General features: G+C 40.9%; 1 protein-coding gene across 1 annotated transcript; it reads left to right on the forward strand.

Moving 5' to 3' along the window:
* Nucleotides 1-9,869: 9,869 nt before the first annotated feature.
* On the forward strand, nucleotides 9,870-20,256 carry CCT6A (chaperonin containing TCP1 subunit 6A). Its single transcript, XM_079792114.1, has 14 exons — nucleotides 9,870-10,087; nucleotides 10,546-10,609; nucleotides 11,663-11,797; nucleotides 12,642-12,815; nucleotides 13,312-13,415; nucleotides 14,095-14,205; nucleotides 14,442-14,601; nucleotides 14,696-14,778; nucleotides 16,106-16,202; nucleotides 16,513-16,660; nucleotides 17,527-17,660; nucleotides 18,052-18,154; nucleotides 18,921-18,993; nucleotides 19,250-20,256. Exons 1-14 carry the CDS (start codon nucleotides 9,951-9,953, stop codon nucleotides 19,320-19,322), a joined length of 1,596 nt encoding a protein of 531 aa, XP_079648240.1. The 5' UTR covers nucleotides 9,870-9,950; the 3' UTR covers nucleotides 19,323-20,256.
* The last annotated feature ends 66 nt before the right edge of the window (nucleotides 20,257-20,322 follow it).

The following is a 20,322-nucleotide window of genomic DNA, read 5'->3' on the forward strand; positions in this document are numbered from 1 at the left end:
AATTATTTTGCAAAGCTTGAATCATAATTGGTTAGTAAAAAGTAATACAGAGAATACTAGTGTTCCTGAAAGGTTTTCTATAGATCCCATTTTTATAAGCTAACAAGTTTTCTAATGATTAACTATGTTAGAATCAAGTACTGTTTTTCTATAAGTCAATGCTAATAAAATAGCCTTCTAAACTATGGTAGTAAGATTGGGGAATCAAACCCCCAACCTGGGTGTGTGCCCTGAGGGGGAATCTAGCCCAAGACCCTTCGATGTATGGGATGACACTCCAACTAATTAACCCACATTGGCCAGAGCGGAAATGGAAAAATTTTAATGGAAAAAATTTTAATAGAACTGAAAAATACAATAGCTGAAATAAAAATTTCCTAGATTGGTTTGACCGTATATTAGAGGCTACAAAGGGAAAGATCAGTGAACTTGCAGTTAGATCAATAAAGAACAGAGAGAGAAAAAAAACAGAAGAGCAAAATAAACCCAAAGCAAGCAGAAGGAAGGAAGTAGTAAATATTGGAGCAGGAATCAATGAAATTAAAAACAAAAAAATAGAGAAAAAAAATTTTTTTAATATATTTTATTGATTTTTTTTTACAGAGAGGAAGGGAGAGGGATAGAGAGTTAGAAACATCGATGAAAAAAAAAAAAAAAGTAGAAACATCGATGAGAGAGAAACATCCATCAGCTGCCTCCTGCACACTCCTGCACACTCCCCACTGGGGACGTGCCTGCAACCAAGGTACATGCCTTTGACCGGAATCGAACCCGGGACCCTTCAGTCCGCAGGCCAACGCTCTAGCCACTGAGCCAAACCGGTCAGGGCAAAATAGAGAAATTTTATAAAACCAAATGCTGGTTGGTGGAAAAGATTAATAAAATTGAGACACTTCTAGCAATACTGACAATGGACAAAAGAGAGAGGGCACAAGTTTCCAAAAGAGGAGTGAAAAAGGAGAGATCACTGTAGACCTCACACACATTCAGAGAACAGGAAGAAAATACTTTAAACATACTATGCACATAAATGCAACTTTGATGAAAATCAAACAATTCCTTTGAAAAAACACAAATTACCAAACTCACCCAATAGGGAAAATAAATAACCTGGATCTGCAGGGTTTTTTTCTGTTGTTTGTTGGTTTTTTTTAAAGAATCTTTTGGGGGGAAAATTTCCAGGTCAAGATGGTTTCACTGGAGAATTCTACCAAACATTTAGGGAAGAATTAACATCTATTTTATACACACTCTTCTAGAAAATAGAAAAGGAATAAACACTTCCCAATTCATTTTATAAAGCCAGTATTATCCTGGTACCAAAACTAAACAAAGATAGTACAAAAATGAAAACTGCAGATCAGTATCTCAGGAACTTAGGCACAAAAATCCTTAATAAAATATTAGCAAATCATGGGGGAGACTTAGGGGAGTGTCGAAGCTGGCGCCCCTAATTATTCCTTGACCTTTCCAAACAAGCCTGTGCATATGCAGACCCCCGGGTGTTTACTGGAATCCCTATGCTTAATCCCTGGATGCCCTTGCCTAGAGGACAATGTAAATACTTGAGTCCTCCCAAGATTCCTCACCCTACTGATTGTATCTAAAGATAAAAACTGTAATACTAGTAAAAGGCTAAGAGGCAGGCGATCGAGGCTGCCTGGCTGCTGTCAGTCAGGCCGTCCCTTAGCCCTCTCCCCCACAGTGTCAGAGTAATCTGTTCATCCGCCGTTCAGGGGTTGCTGGTCAGCCCCGGCATATATTAACAGTCTAAAAAAGGAAAACCACATGATTGTATCAACTGATGCAGAAAAAGCATCATGAAAAGATGTTCACCACCACTAATCCCTGGGGAAATGCAAATCAAAACTACAATGAGATACCACCTTATACCCATTAGAATGACTACTATAAAAAACAAACACACAAAAACCAATAAAAATGTAGAGAAATTAGAACCCTTCTGCCCTATTGATGGGAATCTAAAATGGTACAGCCACTGTGGAAAGCAGTGTGGTGGTTCCTCATAAAATTAACTCTTTGGGCAATGACAGCAGTGGGCAGAAAAAGAGGTCAACTGGTATCCACAGAACAAGTTATCCTAGCCACTTAATTAAATTTCCCCTCTGCTGAGGTCATCCTTTGGTGAACATTCACATGGGACACAAATGTCTTCACATTCTATGTCCATTCAGAGAGGTCCACAAATCTCTTCCCCAGACTTCCTTGTCACCAATTTTTAAATCATGTTTCTTCCAAGTCCCTGACCATCCAGCCAAACCATTGTCCACAGCCCATAAATTGGTATATAATCACTCATCAGGCCATTTCTCCTTCCAAGCAAAGTATATAACCAGATTCATTGGTTGACGTTCTGCCTGCTGGGAGGATTTTCTGTTACCGTTGTCCTTTAGGGATGTCCCAGAAAGGAGCTGTAAATCTGCAGCTGGCCACTTCTTGGTGGTGCCTGCATAACCATCTGTAAACCAGGCCCAAGTTGTCTCTTCCTCTGTTAACTGATCACAGGAAACTTTCTATGAGGCCACAGGTGCAGGCTGTGAGAAGAAGGTAGTATAGCAGGAGTTGGCATCATGGATATTTGGGCCACTTATTCCTGTAATTTACTTGTGCCTCCAGGGCCTGCTGGGACTTTAGTCATTATAGTTCTAGAAGAAAAGAGGGGTGGAGGGCATGGGTCCTGAAGACAATCAGTGCCTTGTAAGGGAACTGCCTCAGGGGAGACCATTACATAGGGCAATGCTGGGTAGATCTCCAGAGATAAGGATAGAGAGGCTACTTCTACTGGCAAAGAGGATTCAACAAGATTTAGGAGCTCAACATGCAGACTTCATCAGGGTGTTCTCACATTTCCATTCCAAATTTCAGGATACCATTGCTTCTTCATCAATGCCCTCATTTGTCAATTTGCATTGCAATTCAGCCACTTACAGGAGATTCTGAGTTCAGCTTTCAGCTATTTGAGCTATACAGCTACTGATGTCAAAAGACTCAGGATGGATAGACTTAGAAGCTTTCAGGTCATTATACAATGCTTGAGCTGGGAATGTGAATCCTTTGATCTCATCCTTTTCTTTCCCCCACTTTGTCCAGTGACAGTAGGATCAACCAGTCAATCTCATCATATTCATTAATTTGACAAAAATGTTAAATGATATCAAATACATGGTTACCCAGATTCTTGCCTCTTATAAGTGTTTAACTAGAAGTATCCAATGATGATATTTTGCATATTTCTATTTTCATACTATTACTGCTACTCTCTTTACTACTGGAAATATTATAGGCAGTTAGATAGACATGAGCAGAACAAGGACAATGGGCCAGGTACAGAAACTCACCCGAGCAGAAAGCCCCGGATGCCTAGCAAAGGGCAAAACTGGGAAAACAAGAACCTTGCCCCTAGAGTAACCTTTCCTCCCCTAGCATATTGATGGTCATGCAGTTTAGACCCCCTGACCTTTTCCTCCCTAAAGATAACATCTAGCCTGGCCAGTGTGGCTCAGTGGTTGAGCGTTGACCCATGAACCAAGAGGTCACTGGTTCAATTCCTAGTCAGGACACATGCCCAGGTTATGGGCTAGATTCCTGGTAGGGGGTGTGCAGGAGGCAGCTGATCAATGATTCTCTCTCATCATTGATGTTTCTATCTCTCCCTTCCGCTCTGAAATCAATAAAAAAAAAAATTTAAAATTATTTTTTTAAAAAAGAAAAATCAATGGAAAAAATATCCTCAGATGAGGATTAACAACAACAAAGAGAAGGAGGAGTCCCAGCCTCACATCACGCCCCCCAGCCCAGGGTTCCAGTGCCAGGAAGAGAAGTCCCCATAACTTCTGGCTATAAAAGTTATAGAAACCAGCAGGGATTATGGCTTAGTGACACAGAGGGCAACTGGAGTCCTAGGCATTCCTCTTTTTTTTTAATGTTTTTACTGATTTTATTATTATTCACCTGAGGATATTTTTCCATTAATTTTTAGAGAAAGTAGAAGAGAGAGAGAAATACCAGTGTGAGAGAAGCACATCGATTGTTTGCCTCCTGCATGAGCCCTGACAAGGGCCTGGATCGGGTAGGAGCCTGCATTCAAGGTACATGCCCTTGACCGGAATTGAACCTGGGATTCTTCAGTCCGCAGGCCGACGCTCTATCCACTGAGCCAAACCGGCTACGGGTGTTTTTATTGATTTTAGAGAAAGAGGAAGGGAGATGGAGAGGGAGAGAAAGAGAAACATTAATCGGCTGCCTCCTGCATGCTCCCTACTGGGTATTAAGCCCACAACTCGGGCATGTGCACTGACCCAGAATCAAACCAGCAACCTCTCGGTGCATAGGTGCTCAACCAACTGAGCCACACTGCCCAGGGCCCAGGCATTCCTCTGAAAGGGCCCAAGCAGACTTACTTTGACTCATTTGCCTTGAGCTCCAGCACTGGGGCAGCAGCTAGAAAGGCACCAGGGACATAAGGGGATGTACTGAGTTGTCTGGCATTGGGGTGAAAGCTGCTAGAGGCAGCTTCGTCCCACACAGAAGTGCTGGAAGAGGCCTTTCTCCACAGAGCCCACAGACAGGTGCCATATTGGAGTCTCCATCAACCTAGCTAACCCTATTTGCCACACCCTGGTGATTCCATGAGACCCTGCCCCACCCAAATTTCAGGACCACCCAAGCTGTTTCCAGTGGCTTTTCCATACAAATGGCCTCTTCAGATTTTCTTAAAATCTCTCAAATCTGGCCTCTGTGTACCCTGTACCTATTGGTAAGTGGTCCCAGGCCTGGCACTAGCAGCAACTGGCCTTGTTTCACAGCTTGGCCTCTCCTAGACACCTCCAAGTCCAGCATAAGTAGCAGCCATCTGCAGATCACTTTCTAGCTTGTGCCACCTGGCCCCAGGAAGGGCACAGGTGGTGGCTGACCATGTACCTTCTGGGAGGCCTCAGAGCCAGTGCACCCAGTGGACAGCTTCAGACCACACCGGATTACAACCCTCACACCTCCATAAATGACACACTCGAGGGGTGAACTCAGCGAGCACCAAAGTCCCATTGAAGCAAGTCCTGCTCTGCAGTAACTCTGAAGCAAGTCGTTACTCTACAGTAACTCTGCTGTAGTTGCAGCTGACCCTTGGTCCTTACAGCCCATAAGTATTAGGGTCAATTCCTCCCAGTGACGTGCCAACAGCAATCAAGCCTCAACTACAACAGGACAGTGCACAGAGCCTACACAGGGGTGCACCTGGAGCACCCAGCTCGGGTGACTTGGGGGGGCCCTACAGGACACCTACTAGACAAGGCCACTCTACCAAGTCCGGGAGATGTAGCAGCTCTACCTAATACATAGAAACAAACACAGGAAGCAGCCAAAATGAAGAGACAAAAAAAATTGGTCACAAATGAGAGAACAGGAGAAATCTCCTGAAAAATAACTAAATTAAATGGAGTCAAGCAAACTATCAGATACAGAGTTCAAAACAATGGTTATAAGGATGCTCAAGGATCTTACTGAGAACTTCAACAGCGTAAAGACATGGAAAGCATAAAAAAAGAGCCAGTCAGAAATGAAGGATACACTAACTGAAATGAAGAATAAATTATAGGTGATCAGCAGTAGAGTAGATGCAGCAGAGAATCAAATCAGTGATTTGGAATATCAGGAAGTAGAAAATATCCAATTAGAACAGCAAAAAGAAAAAAGAATTTAAAAAAATGAGGATAGTGGCTCTAGCTGGTTTGGCTCAGTGGATAGAGCATCAGCCTGTGGACTGAAGGGTCCTGGGTTTGATTCCAGTCAAGGGCACATGCTCCAGTTGCAGGCTCGATCCCAGTAGGGGGTGTGCAGGAGGCAACTGACCAACGATTCTCATCATTGATGTTTCTCTCTCTCTCTCCCTCTCCCTTCCTCTCTGAAATCAATAAAAAAAATATATTTTTTAAATGAGGATAGTGTAAGGAGCCTCTGAGACAACTTCAACAGTACCAACATTCCCATCATGGGGGTGCTGGAAGGAGAAGAGAGAGAGAGCAAGAAATTGAAAACCTATCTGTCAAGCTGCTACAAAAATTAAATAATTACATTATATGAATGCAGTAATGACAATTTACTTAACACCTTCCACATTTGGCACATACAACGCATGTTAGACATTTAATTTTCTCTAGGATGTCACTTACTCCTACTTTATAGATTAGAAAGTTGAGTCAAAAAAGTTAAGTAACTTGTGATAACCAAGACTAGTAAAATGAAATATGCAAATAGATTGCCTCTAGAGGAATCAAGGGGATCCTTCTGTTTTGCTTTGTCTAATGCCTGAGAGGATGTTTGTGGAGATGCCTAATTTAAAACTGATATTTGATCATTGTGGAGTTTTTGTATTAATTTTTATTTTTTAAAAATATTGCATTAAAATATTATTGATCTCGTCCTGGCAGGATTGTTCAGTGGTTAGAGCATTGGCCCACAGACTGAAGGGTCTCGGGTTCGATTCCTGGTCAAGGGCACGTAGCTTGGTTGCAGGTTCAATCCCCAGCCCTAGTCAGGGCTTGAGCAGGAGGCAACTAATTGATGTGTCTCTCTCACTTCAATGTTTCTCTCTCCCTCTATCCCCCTGCCTTCTACTCTCTCTAAAATTCAGTGGAAAAAGTATCCTCACTCCTCAGGTGAGGATTAAAATACACACACACACACACACACACATATATAAAATTGATCTCAAATACTGAATTTTTAGAGCCCCTTAAATTTTTCACCTCAGGAAAGTGAGTCTTTCCACTCCCCATTTCCCTACCTGTAAGTAGAGGCCTGATATTCTACAATCTGCATCTCTGTTCATGTTTGAATTCTAGTTTTGCAATGTTTACCTTGGACAAGTTACTTAACTTTTTTGACTCAATTTTCTAATCTATAAAGTAAGGCTAAGTGACATCATCTCTAACGGTAGTTCAATAAATCCGCATGCACAGCAAGTAACATCATGACTCTCCTTCTGCTGTGTTGTGCTATTACTCAAAACTTTGTGATTCTCAAATATACAAACCTAGGTAATATCATGCAGCTGTTAATAAGAATGAGGAATCTCTATCTGTATTGAAATGGTACAATCTCCAAGATACTTAAAGTATAACACATGCAGCAATGTGTATTATAAATTGCCATTTTGTGTGGAGAAAAAAATGCTTTTACTTATACATATATATTTATTTATAAATTCAGAAAGCATCTGGGGGTGCCGAGACCGGTTTGGCTCAGTGGATAGAGCGTCGGCCTGCGGACTCAAGGGTCCCAGGTTCGATTCCGGTCAAGGGCATGTACCTTGGTTGCGGGCACATCCCCAGTGGGGGGTGTGCAAGAGGCAGCTGATCGATGTTTCTCTCTCATCGATGTTTCTAACTCTCTATCCCTCTCTCTTCCTCTCTGTAAAAAATCAATAAAATATATATATATATATAAAAAAAAAAAAAAAAAGAAAGCATCTGGGGGAATTCAAAGCATCCAAAGGTAACAGTGCTTGTCTGGTGGAAGTTACACCACAGGGAGGAAGACTTAACTTTTTACCATATACCCTTTGGCACCTTTTGAATTCTGAATAACTGTTATTATCTATAAAAATGAAATACAAAGCATTACTAAATACCTGGTACTTGGGGGAACTGGATATTAGAAAACAATTGTGGACATCATTCAGAATTTTTCTCTTAAAAATAGAGTCCTCTTGCCTAGCTGGTGTGGCTCAGTGGTTGAGTGTCGACACATGAACCAACAAGTCACCAGTTTGATTCCTGGTCAGGGTACATGCCTGGGTTGCAGGCCCAATCTCCAGTAAGGGGGCATGCAGGAGGCTGCAGATCAGTGTTTCTTTCTCATTAATGTTTTTATCTTTTTATCCCTCTCCCTTTCTCTCTTCTAAAATCAATAAAAAACATATTTTTTAAAAGTAGAGTCCTCTCAAAGGCTGGACACCATTGTTGAATCAAGTTTGAGTTTTTCAAACCTGACTTAAGGGCCTAAGTAAGGCCGCAGCAGCGTGTTCTGAGTCTGAAAGGTGAACTGACTCTTGCTTCACCTCAAATGCCATGGCACCAATCCTGTAGCTTTCTAAAAGCATCTAGCACTTTCTACCTTGCATTTTATCACTTCATTTTCCCTAGGCCTAAAACACCTAGGACACTGGCCGAGGGTCCTGTCGAGGTGAGAAACGTCTGCCCTGGCTGGTGTGGCTCAGTTGGTTGAGCATTGTCCCATGTACCTAAAGGTTACCGATTCAATTCCTGGCCAGGGCACGTACCCAGGTTTCAGGTTCAATCCCTCGTTGGGGCACGTATGGGAGGCAACTGACCGATGTTTCTCACATTGCTGTCTCTCTCTCCCTGCCACTCTCAATCGATAAAAACACATTTTAAAAAAGAAACATCCCAACCTAAAAAATGAACTTCTACGAGTTTATTTGAGCCAATTTGACAACATACACCAGGAAGCAAGATCTCAACGGGTTGAGAAAGGCTCCGGAGAATGGCAGTGTTGCAGCTTATTTTATACATCATAATTAAAGGAGGATAATAAGGAGGGTTACATGAAATCCACTGGTATTAGATTAATGAGTGGAAGAAAGCATAGCAGGGAAATCTCTAGGATTGGATAAAAGGCAAAAATGGAGAAACATGTATTTCTTTTACACTGGTGGGTACAGGAATAGTTAATAACTAACATTTATATCACCCTAGTTGGTGTGACTCAGTTGGTTGGGTGTTGTCTAGTGCACTGAAAGGTTGCTGGTTTGATTCCAGGTCAGGGCACTTGCCGAGATTTGTGGGCTTGATCCCAGTAGGGAGTGGTGTGCAGGAGGCAGCTCATCAATGTTTCTCTCTCATGCTCTCCCTCTCTCTCTCTAGAAAAAAAATATATTTCTAGTTTTTATTGATTTCAGAGAGAAAGGGAGAGGGAGAGAGAAACATCAATGCTTCCCACACCACCCCTATTGGGGATAGAGCCTGCAACTTGGGCATGTGCCCTGTCCGGGAATGGAACCGTGACCTCCTCAATCACTGAGCACTGGCTGGGCTCTCTATAAAAATATTTTTAAAATAATTAACATTTATAGCACACAGAGATGGTATTCAGGGATAATGAGGGGTTCTGTGGTCTCTTGCTCTGGTGCCAGCAGTTATGCCTTCCAGGGGTAGGTAAATACATTTCTAAGAGATACCTTAGCTGCGTAAGAACAACGGACAGAGCTCACTTAAGGTCAAGATCGACCTTGGCTAAGGGAGCCATATAGGCCTGGGATGACAACCAGCTATGACCTGCCCGGTTAGAAATTTGTCATCAGACCATCCTATGTGGTTACTTTTGGTCCCTGAGCTTGTCAGACCTACCATGGGGCCCGCCAGAGCTTGTCAGATTTATTGCATAGCCCCCTTTTCCCTCCCAAGATTCATTAAAGCACCCACAGAGGGCCTAGAACATTGTCAAGCACAGGGTGTATAATCCACAAAACGCAGGTAACAGGCAGAAAAGGAGGCGAGGAAGCAAGGCAAACCGCGGGATGGGAGAGGGAGAAAGCCCACCCTACACCCTGCGGGCAGAGGCCTCCAGGAAACAGCCCCCGCTGACCCAGACCCAGCCGGCTAACGGCGCACAAATCGGTCCGCAAAGCCAGGTCGGATGGGCTGGTAACACTAGCCCAGCCCCACTAGCCCTGCCCGCCACGCTGCCCCGGGAACAGGATCCTCCCGGACGCAATGGCGCAGTGGCCCCGGCGCGAGGGGCGGGGCCGCAGGACTGCGACCCAATGAGCGGAGGCGCCAGCGGCCCCGCGGCCCAATGGCGGCGGCGCGTAGGCACGCTGGGGGCGGGCCGGCGCGCCCGACTCTTCCAGAAGACCCGGATAGCACCTCGCGGCCAGGCTGAGCCAGCGTTGGTCTTTTCCTGGCTCAACTATGGCGGCCGTGAAGAGCCTGAACCCCAAAGCCGAGGTGGCCCGAGCCCAGGCAGCGTTGGCGGTCAACATCAGCGCGGCCCGGGGTCTGCAGGACGTGCTGAGGACCAACTTGGGGCCGAAGGGCACCATGAAGATGTAAGGCGGGGCTGGAGGGGGAGGGCCGGGCGGGCTCGCGCTGCTCTCACCGCCGCGGGCCGCGGGCCGCGGGCTGGATGCCGGGAGTGGTGGTCTCCAGCCCGCCCGCCGGGTCCCGGGCCTCCGTGCGCCGCTGCGGCCCCTTTTCCCGCGTTCTCCCTGGTCGGGCCTATTTCCTGCTCCGGCCATCGCCTCTCGTGGTCGGTGCAGGCTCCGCGGAGAACAAAGCTGCCCGCGTGCGCGGCTCTCCCTCGTGCTCTGGGACTTGAGCGACCCCGGGGACTCGGCAGACTTTCTCGGAAGGGAGGGGTGGGCACTGCACCATTCCTGTTACCGGGGGGAGGGAGCCAGCCCTGTGGCCCCAGCGCCTGAGGATCTGGTTCAAGCACGGTTTTCCTGGGAGTCACTTTGGTCTCCGTTGAAAAAGTCACACTGATTCGTTTCTGCCCATTGAACAGGCTTGTTTCTGGTGCTGGAGACATCAAGCTAACTAAAGATGGCAATGTGCTTCTTCATGAAATGGTGAGCGGTCAGCAACGTCTTGGTTTTCCATTTGGTTTGTAGGAAGATCTTTTTTTTTTTTTTTTTTTTTTTAATATATTTTATTGGTTTTTTACAGAGAGAAAGGGAGAGGGATAGAGAGCCAGAAACATCGATCAGCTGCCTCCTGCACACCCCCTACTGGGGATGTGCCCGCAACCAAGGTACATGCCCTTGACCGGAATCGAACCCGGGACCCTTGAGTCCGCAGGCCGACGCTCTATCCACTGAGCCAAACCGGCCAGGGCTGTAGGAAGATCTTTAATGTTTATTCGCAACGTAAGAGGAAATCATATTCTCATCCCATAGTTTTCCAGACAGTGCAGGAAGTAGAAAAGAAATGTAATCAGTAATAGTAGCAACAGTACAGTGAGGAGCCCTGAAGACCTGATGGGTATCCTGTTCTTCCAAAGCCTTCCCATACAGTAATTTAGCATCCACTGATGGTCTTGGCCCGTGGTCGGCAAACTGCGGCTCGCAAGCCACATGTGGCTCTTTGGCCCCTTGAGTGTGGCTCTTCCACAAAATACCACGGCCTGGGCGAGTCTACTTTGAAGAAGTGGCGTTAGAAGAAGTTTAAGTTTAAAAAAATTTGGCTCTCAAAAGAAATTTCAATCGTACTGTTGATACTTGGCTCTGTTGACTAATGAGTTTGCCGACCACTGGCTGTTAATTATTTGGATAGTGCCCGGTAATCCTGGAGAAGGCACAAGAGTCCTAGCTTTGTCACAAAGAGGCTTGCATGGGTTTGAAATTATTAGGTACTGTACTTGTTCGCTCTATCACTTTTGAGTAAACTTTAACTGAGCCTCAAATTTCCTTACCAGGGAATTCGAGATGATCTTGAGAAGTAAACAGATTTATACATGAAAATGTTTTTAGTTGTCAGAAACTGACAGTGCAAAAGAATCAAGTAATGTGTAGCGGAACACTTGGGCGGTTTGTGTACATAGCACTTAAGGAGGCCTTTCACACATTTTAAGGAATATTTGGATTGTTTTAAGTTATTTAATTTTTTTCTTTTTCTACTTCCAGCAAATTCAACACCCAACAGCCTCCTTAATAGCCAAAGTCGCGACAGCCCAGGATGACATAACTGGTGACGGTACCACGTCCAATGTCCTAATCATTGGAGAACTGCTGAAACAGGCGGATCTCTACATTTCTGAAGTATACATGATTCTTGTGTTTTTGTGATATTTTATTATGTATAAGAAACAATCCGGGTTTTATTTCTACAGATTGATGCTTTGATAGTAGCTGAGGCCATAGCAGAATGTAAAGAGCAGGGGGGCTTAAATCTGGAAACCAGGGTCTTTATCTTGGTCTGACACAAATTTATTGTGATTCTGGACAAGTTAAGAAACCTTCCTTGGCCTGAAAGGTTTTCTTTTATCAAGTTGCATTGCATATATCATTTATATCTGTCTATAATATAGGTTAATAATTGAGATCTAAAAATGGGATGTTCGGGACTACTTGTAAGGAAAAAGCCAACCAAAAACTTAAATAAAAATTCTGCACCTTTTTTAGCCCTGAGTAGTTCCAAGATTAAAGCAAACCTCGATGAATACTAATTTGATGTCAGGAAGAAATTCCTGGAAAGACAGAGAAAGCAGACTTTAAGTCACCCTGTCTACTTTTTATTAGTAAATGATGTGAATTTATTTCAGATTACCTATAGGAAAGATACAATGGTCTGTTGACTGCAGGTTGTTGTGACATGTTGAGTTTTTGTTGCTATTCCTTGCGGTTTGCACAGTGAACACCCAAGTGTGCTTTATAGTTCCCTTGGCTTTGACTCTGTGCTAGAGCAATGTCTGTTCTTTTCCTCTGCATTGAAAGGACTGTTCATCCTTTTAAATGTATTCATAAAGTCAGCACATTATATTGTATTAAAAGATAGGAATGATCCAGAATAAATCTTCAAAAATATACTTTATCATGAACTATAATGGCATCTAATTGGAGAACTCCAGGGTTAGTAGTGGTTTTGTAATTGTCTTCATTATAGGGTCTTCATCCCAGAATAGTAACAGAAGGATTTGAAGCTGCAAAGGAAAAGGCGCTTCAGTTTTTGGAACAAGTCAAAGTAAGCAAAGAGATGGACAGGGAAACACTCATAGATGTGGCCAGAACATCACTGCGTACTAAAGTTCATGCGGAACTTGCTGATGTCTTAACAGAGGTATGTATTGAATTAAAAGCCCCTGATTTTAGAAACATCAGTATACTTAACCAATTTCAAATATAGATTAAAGTCTTCATACGTGACAAAGTAGGTTCATTCTTGTGGCAGTGATAATCCGATCTGTGTCCTTCAAAAAGTAAAGTGAGAAATTCAAATAATCATATACTTGACCAGGTTATAAAGGTATAATCAGAGCTTTCATTAAAAAGTTTTATAATTGAAGATTTTGTTATTTAAAAGCTTGCTGTTAACAATGTTTTTAATAAAATAGTAGGAGGGATGTGTGATTCTTTAGGTAATGACAAATTGAAGTTTCAGAAATATAAATGACTTCAGCCCTTTGCAAATGTATTCTATTAGCTCATAGAAAAAGACTTAGATCAATTCGAAGGATGTTAAAGTCGAGAAACTGTCTAAATTCTGCAGAACAAGTAACATAAGCATCTTGACTTCTGCAAATCAAATTCATTTAATGATTATACTCTTATTATAGGCTGTAGTTGATTCCATTTTGGCCATTAAAAAACAAGATGAACCTATTGACCTCTTTATGGTTGAGATCATGGAGATGAAACATAAATCTGAAACCGATACAAGGTAGGTGGTAGAATGCTGTGAAATGCTTATGAAGTGTGTTGTGTGTATAAATAGGTGCTTTATACAACACTTTTTTTGGCTGATTTTTGTGTGTGTCTTTGAATTAATATATATTGCCTAGATGAGTATTTAATTTACTCAGTAATATTTACTCTTGGAGTTAATGGTATAATGTGTTTATAGTCAGAATGATTCAGAAAAGTGAGCTACATCAGTTGTTTGGCATTTATTGAACTGTTGGATATAAAACCTAATGGGAGACTCTGTTGGGGAATTATATATTTCAAAGATCTAGCTTGAAAACATTTTTTAAATAATTAGATATTGTAAGAATATCTAATTTTTAAAATACTTTTTTAAAAATTATTTTAGAGAGGAAGGGAGAGGGATAGAGAGATAGAAATATTGATGTGAGAGAAACATTGATTGGCTGCCTTCTGCACACCCCCTATGAGGTATCGAGCCTGCAACCTTGACCTGGAATAAAACTGATGACCTCCCAGTTCATGGGTCAGTGCTCCACCACTGAGCCACACCAGCTGGGCTGAAAGTCAATAACAATATAATGTGTTTTTAAAATTTATTTCTTAGTTATAGTTAACAGACAATATTAGTTTCAGCTATGTAACATAGTAATTAGATGTTTATATATACCATAATTTTTAATGTATTTTAACAGCTTAATCAGAGGCCTTGTTTTGGACCATGGGGCACGGCATCCTGATATGAAAAAAAGAGTAGAAGATGCATACATCCTTACATGCAATGTGTCATTAGAATATGAAAAAACGTGAGTTTATATTCTCTTACAAATGGAATCGAGAAGCAGGGGAGCTTGGTATTTTGGGCAAGTCACTTCTTTGTGAGACTCAGTTTCTTCACTGTACAGACAATAATGCTTCAAATTGGGTTTGGGAGAATTCTAGGAATAAAATCAGAATATACCAGGGGCAGATCAGAATTAAGTGGCTATTTGTTAAATAAAATAAACATTCTAACCGCCCCCCCCCCCTTTATTTTTAATAGAGAAGTGAATTCTGGCTTTTTTTACAAGAGTGCAGAAGAGAGGGAGAAACTAGTAAGAGCTGAAAGAAAATTCATTGAAGATAGAGTTAAAAAAATAATAGACCTGAAAAAGAAAGTCTGTGGTGACTCAAATAAAGGTTTTGTTGTTATTAATCAAAAGGTGAGAATGAATTTTGCTTTATAAACTAGTCTGTATCCATTTTGATTTTTCAGGTGAAATATATTAAAACTAACGTTGTTGTTGTTGTTAACAGGGAATTGACCCATTTTCCTTAGATGCTCTTGCAAAAGAAGGCATAGTAGCTCTGCGCAGAGCGAAAAAAAGAAATATGGAAAGGTACGGTGGATAGCAGATCATCTGAATGATGTGAATTTGTCCAAGTTAACTGAGATTATTCCTTTCCCCCCTCTACTTATTTTTGCTTTTCCTTTTGATAAAATACACATAATACAAAATGTACCATTTTTCCCCTTTTTTTAAAGTAAAAAATTCAGTGGCATTAAATTATATTCACATTGTTATGCACCCATCACCATTATCCATTTTCAGAATTTTTTTTAGCATTGCAAACTGAAACTGTACCCATTAAACAGTAGCTCCCCTTATCTCCCCACACTCCTTCCCTTATAAATACTGTTCTGTTTGTCTCTGAATTTGGTACCACATATAAGGGAATCATATAATAATTGCCCTTTTGTGTCTGTCTTATTTCATTAAGCATAATGTTTTCAAGATTCATCCAGGTTGTAATATGTATCAAAATTCCTATTTAAGGACAAATATTCCATTGTATGGATAATATCACATCCTTATTTATCCATTTATCTGTCAGGAGACATTTATTTGGCTATGATGAATAATGCGACTATGAACATTAGTTTATACTTGTTTTATTTTTAAAATACGTTTTTACTGATTTTAGAGAGGATGGGAGAGGGAGAGAGAAACATTGTAGCATCAACGTAGATCAGCTGCCTCCTGCATCCCCTTGCTGGGGGTTGAGCCTGAAACCCTCACATGGGCCCTAACCTGGTAACCTCTTGGTGCCTGGCTTGATGTTCAACCACAGAGCCACACCTGCAGGGCTATACTTGTTTTATTTTTAAACAATGACATATAGTGTATATATATTTCCATTTCAGGAGACAGCATCGAAGTGTTTCAGAAAAATATGAGAAAGCTTTTGTATATCTTTAAAAATCATATCATATCAGAGAAGTATTTGCTGACTTGGGAAAAGTGGTTTAAATGGAGGGGTAGGAGAAAAGACCAGTTTTTAGCCAGTTGGTAGTAAATGGACAAGTTAAAATACATTTTAGAATATAATTTTAGTATGTCATTCTGAAAGATTGCTTCCTAAAAATAATCTTTTCTTTAAACATAACTAATAGCCCTAACCGGTTTGGCTCGGTGGATAGAGCGTCGGCCTTCGAACTGAAAGGTCCCAGGTTCGATTCCGGTCAAGGGCATGTACCTTGGTTGTGGGCACATCCCCAGTAGGGAGTGAGGGAGTGTGCAGGAGGCAGCTGATTAATGTTTCTCTCTAATCAATGTTTCTAACTCTCCCTCTCCCTTCCTCTCTGTAAAAAATCAATAAAATATATTTAAAAAACAACTAATAAAAATCACTTACATTTCCTTTTAAAATACTTCAATATTTCAGGCTGACTCTTGCTTGTGGTGGAGTAGCTCTAAATTCTTTTGAGGACCTAAGTCCTGAATGTTTGGGACATGCAGGACTTGTCTATGAGTATACATTGGTAAGTATATTTTCTTTCCAAAGGTAATACTTTTTGGCTCATGAATTCTTCAGTAGTAAAAACTCATTCAAACTTAGGATCAGATTTATGCTTTGTTTACACACATTGTGATGGTCCATGTGTAGCAGTGATACTCCTTTGGGGAAGTCACATTTCTCTTACATGTGTTTTTGTTTGTTTGTTTTTAAGAAATTACTTTAATGTGATCAGTGTGTTTTCTGTGAATGTGCCATTTACCTTTTTTTCTCTGATCATTCTTTGTACAACTCTGTCTTGTTTTTTTTTTTTTGAAAATATTCTCTTTACATAGGGAGAAGAGAAGTTCACCTTTGTTGAGAAATGTAACAATCCTCGCTCTGTTACATTATTGGTCAAAGGACCAAATAAGCACACACTCACTCAAATCAAAGATGCAATAAGAGATGGCTTGCGGGCTGTTAAAAATGCTATTGATGATGGTAAGATCCTCACTTTATTTCAGTTGTATTCTTTTTGCTATTCTGTAAGGCATGGCTGAATACTGTGTTCTTTTTGTCAGTAGCTTACACAGCCAGACACCATGCAAAAGTAGTCTTCCCTTTAAAATGGCTATGATGGTATGCCAAGTTTTTTCATAGCATATCATTACTAAAAGTGGATACAAGTAAATGAGTTAAGAGATTGTAAGAGATGCCCTGATCAGTTTGGCTCAGTGGATAAAGCATCAGCCTGTGGACTGGCAGGTCCCAGGTTCAATTCCGGTCAAGGGCATGTACCTTGATTGCGGGCACATCCCCAGTTGTGGGGGTGTGCAGGAGGCAGCTGATTGATGTTTCTCTCTCATTGATGTTTCTAACTATCCCTCTCCCTTCCTCTCTAAAAAATCAATAAATATATATTTTAAAAGAGAGAGGTTGTAAGAGCTTCCAAGTGCTAGTTAAATCAGATCATATTATTTGATAGGTTGCTTTCAAATGCAGTATTAAAATTGCTGTCGTTACACTGAATTTTCAAGAAATTGTTTTCATATCTTTTTTAAAAATATATTATTTATTGATTTCAGAGAGGAAGGAAGAGAGAGAGAGATAGAAACATCAATGATGAGAGAGAATCATTGATTGGCTGCCTCCTGCATGCCCCCCACTGGGAATCGAGACTGCCACCTGGGCATGTGCCCTTGACTGGAATCAAACCTGGGACCCTTCAGTCCACAGGCAGACGCTCTATCCACTGAGCCAAACTGCCAGGGCCATGTATGTGTGTTTTAATTTGTTTTATAATTCCACAGTTTTCTTTATAGCTGAGCATTTTCTCTCTTCCCCTTCCTTCCCCACCCATCCAACAGGCTGTGTAGTTCCAGGTGGTGGTGCAGTGGAAGTGGCCATGTCACACGCCCTAGTGAAATACAAGCCCAGCGTAAAGGGCAGGGCCCAGCTTGGAGTTCAAGCGTTTGCTGATGCATTGCTCATTATTCCCAAGGTCTGACTATTGTAATAGTCCATTTTCTAAAGTGGAACAAAATGATTTCAGCTGGTGAATGTGAAAGTTTTTTGATAATGTGGGGTTTTTTCATAATGTGGATTTTGAGTAAGTTTGATCAGTTTTCTCCCTAACACTAGAACATCCAAACGTATTTGGTTTCCCTGGAAAGGAAACTTGAATATCTGAAGTTTCAGGTGGCAGGAGATAACTATTTTAAGAGGGTTTGCAGTATGTAGCGGATATACTTGAGTACAAGCTTCCTTTTTGTTTAAACTACAATCGATAGAGTGATTTTCTATTGATAATTAATGGATATACTATTTATTGTGCACTTGACTATCAGTTCTTAGGTCCTGTATTTTAAAGGATTAAATTTGTTTTCCTTTAGGTTCTTGCTCAGAATTCTGGTTTTGATCTTCAGGAAACACTAGTTAAAGTTCAAGCAGAGCATTCGGAATCAGGTCAACTTGTGGGTGTGGACTTGAACACAGGTAAGAGAATGCAACTATTTGTAGGGGGAAAACTTGATAATATAGGTGAGGTAAAGCCAGGAAGAATCAAAAGAATCTTGGGGAGTTGCTTTGCAGTTTAATATTAGTCCTACCAGTGAACTCTGGGTTCTAAAATATAGTATAAAAACAGAATGACTAGATACAGTAATTAAGGGAATCGAATATATACATTTGAATAGTTTCAAAGAGTATGGATTTGTTGATGTTGCTGAGTGGTGGTAGGTGGTTCAGGTTAATATTGAAAAGCTTCATATTGGGTTTACTCAATTTATCAGGGACTATGATATGGAAATATAGATGATCATATTCACTGATGAAAAAAGGCTGAGGGTAACAAATAATGCTGGAAGAGGGAACCAAATATAATGAAATATTTAAAGCCCTGGTCTTAGGCTAGTGTTGTAAGAGCACAAATTATGTAAGTACAAAGTGGAAGAGAGAACTGAGATCCCATCAATACGTAAGATCGGTTATCAACAGCATTGTTTATAGTTAATAAAAATTTATATTGTGGAATGTGGAAAATGATAAGCCCATTTTGATCAGATTATAGTTCAAGTGCTGTAATTTAATATGGACAAATGTATCCAGAAAAACAAGATGTTAAAGTATTTGGTTAACAGAATAGACAATATCTAAGCAGAGATCAGTCACTTATCAAAGATACTGTGCACAGGAATCATAAGATCATTCTAATCTTATGACATGCTATATATGATTTTAAGACTACTGGATTACTTTTCAGGTGAGCCAATGGTAGCAGCAGAAGTGGGCGTATGGGATAACTATTGTGTAAAGAAACAGCTTCTTCACTCCTGGTAAGTTTGGGAAAGCCAAAACTAAAATAACCTTTAGATAATCATCATATTCTTTTTATTTGGCATATTCTGTTTAATTCCCCCTACTCCCACCCTCATCAAAATGTAAAAGAAAAAGTACAGAAATGGAACTTTTATGTATGGAGGGGGAGAGGGACATTTAATTGGATGTAATTTGCATTGTTTAGTTGGAAATTGAGTTGAATTAGGGTTCATATCTGGAATCTGAACCATCTGATTTTTCCCCCCCTTTCAGCACTGTGATTGCCACCAACATACTCCTGGTCGATGAGATCATGCGAGCTGGAATGTCTTCTCTAAAAGGTTGAATTGAAGCTTCCCCTGTACTACCTGAATCATGAAGACTCTACAGAGTGATCCTAAGAATACAGCTATGGAATTTTTGTCCTGGCTTCAAATGATTTTTAAAGGAATTTTCTTTTCCCATCTGAAGAAAGGAGAGAGCAATGGCAAACCACCTATTAAAATTCCAAAGTCTGAAATTATAATTTACGCTATTTTTTAAATTGTACTCAGTGTATGCACAACTAGCAGGCTGTTTTCACCCAATGTGCACAGAATATTTTGCTTTAGTTTCTGTGATACTAAAAAAACATATTAGAAAAGCATATGGTATCTACCTTATTAAATATTCCTTGAAAAACAAATTTGCTTGTTTAATAATTTTTTCTAATGTATTTTAATTTATCAAGTTCCCTATTGAGCATTTAAGATTAAAAATTTTATGCTAATATAAATAACATTTAAGTAACAAGGTTTTGAAAGCATCCCTGTTTCTTTAGTACCAATTGCTGTGAGTAAAATGATTGGATCTTTTAGTGGGACATTTCATGCTTTGAAGTAGCTTTGCTAAAATGCTCCCCAGGAAAGTTAAGTGGGAATGGGTAGAAAGATGGGTGAACTAGAGGCAAGGGAGTTGAAAGAGCTGCACATTTATAAAATGGCAAAAATTAACATAGAGGAGACAGAGGTTTGAAGAGGCTTGAAGGCATGGTGACAGGCCTAGTTGAGAAGAGATTTTCAGGTAGACCATACTGTATTTTCACACCCTGGACCTTTAGTTATGCTGAAATATCCATCCCAAAACCTCCAGTGTCGTTTTTCCCTCCCTCAAATTTGACTGTGTTTCCAAAAAATTGTTTTTTATACAGGTCAGGTGGTATAATTGTGTAGTCCTTGAAGGTGAAATTGTGTTGCTAAGTTTTGTATTTTGAGGACTTGGCTACAGTGAGTGTGCAATAAATATTTAACTTGAAACCTTTTCTGTCATCTTGCATTGGTATTCCAAGGCACACAAGGGGTTGAATG

Source organism: Cnephaeus nilssonii, assembly GCF_951640355.1.
Source record: "Cnephaeus nilssonii genome assembly, chromosome: 2".
Classification (NCBI taxonomy): domain Eukaryota; kingdom Metazoa; phylum Chordata; class Mammalia; order Chiroptera; family Vespertilionidae; genus Cnephaeus; species Cnephaeus nilssonii.

Coding starts and splice junctions, on each gene's coding strand:
- CCT6A (XM_079792114.1), top strand. CDS start 9,951: ATGGCGGCCGTGAAGAGCCTGAACCCCAAAGCCGAGGTGGCCCGAGCC. Junction 14,206..14,441: donor TCATTAGAATATGAAAAAAC/GTGAGTTTATAT, acceptor TATTTTTAATAG/AGAAGTGAATTCTGGCTTTT. Junction 18,155..18,920: donor GGGTGTGGACTTGAACACAG/GTAAGAGAATGC, acceptor ATTACTTTTCAG/GTGAGCCAATGGTAGCAGCA.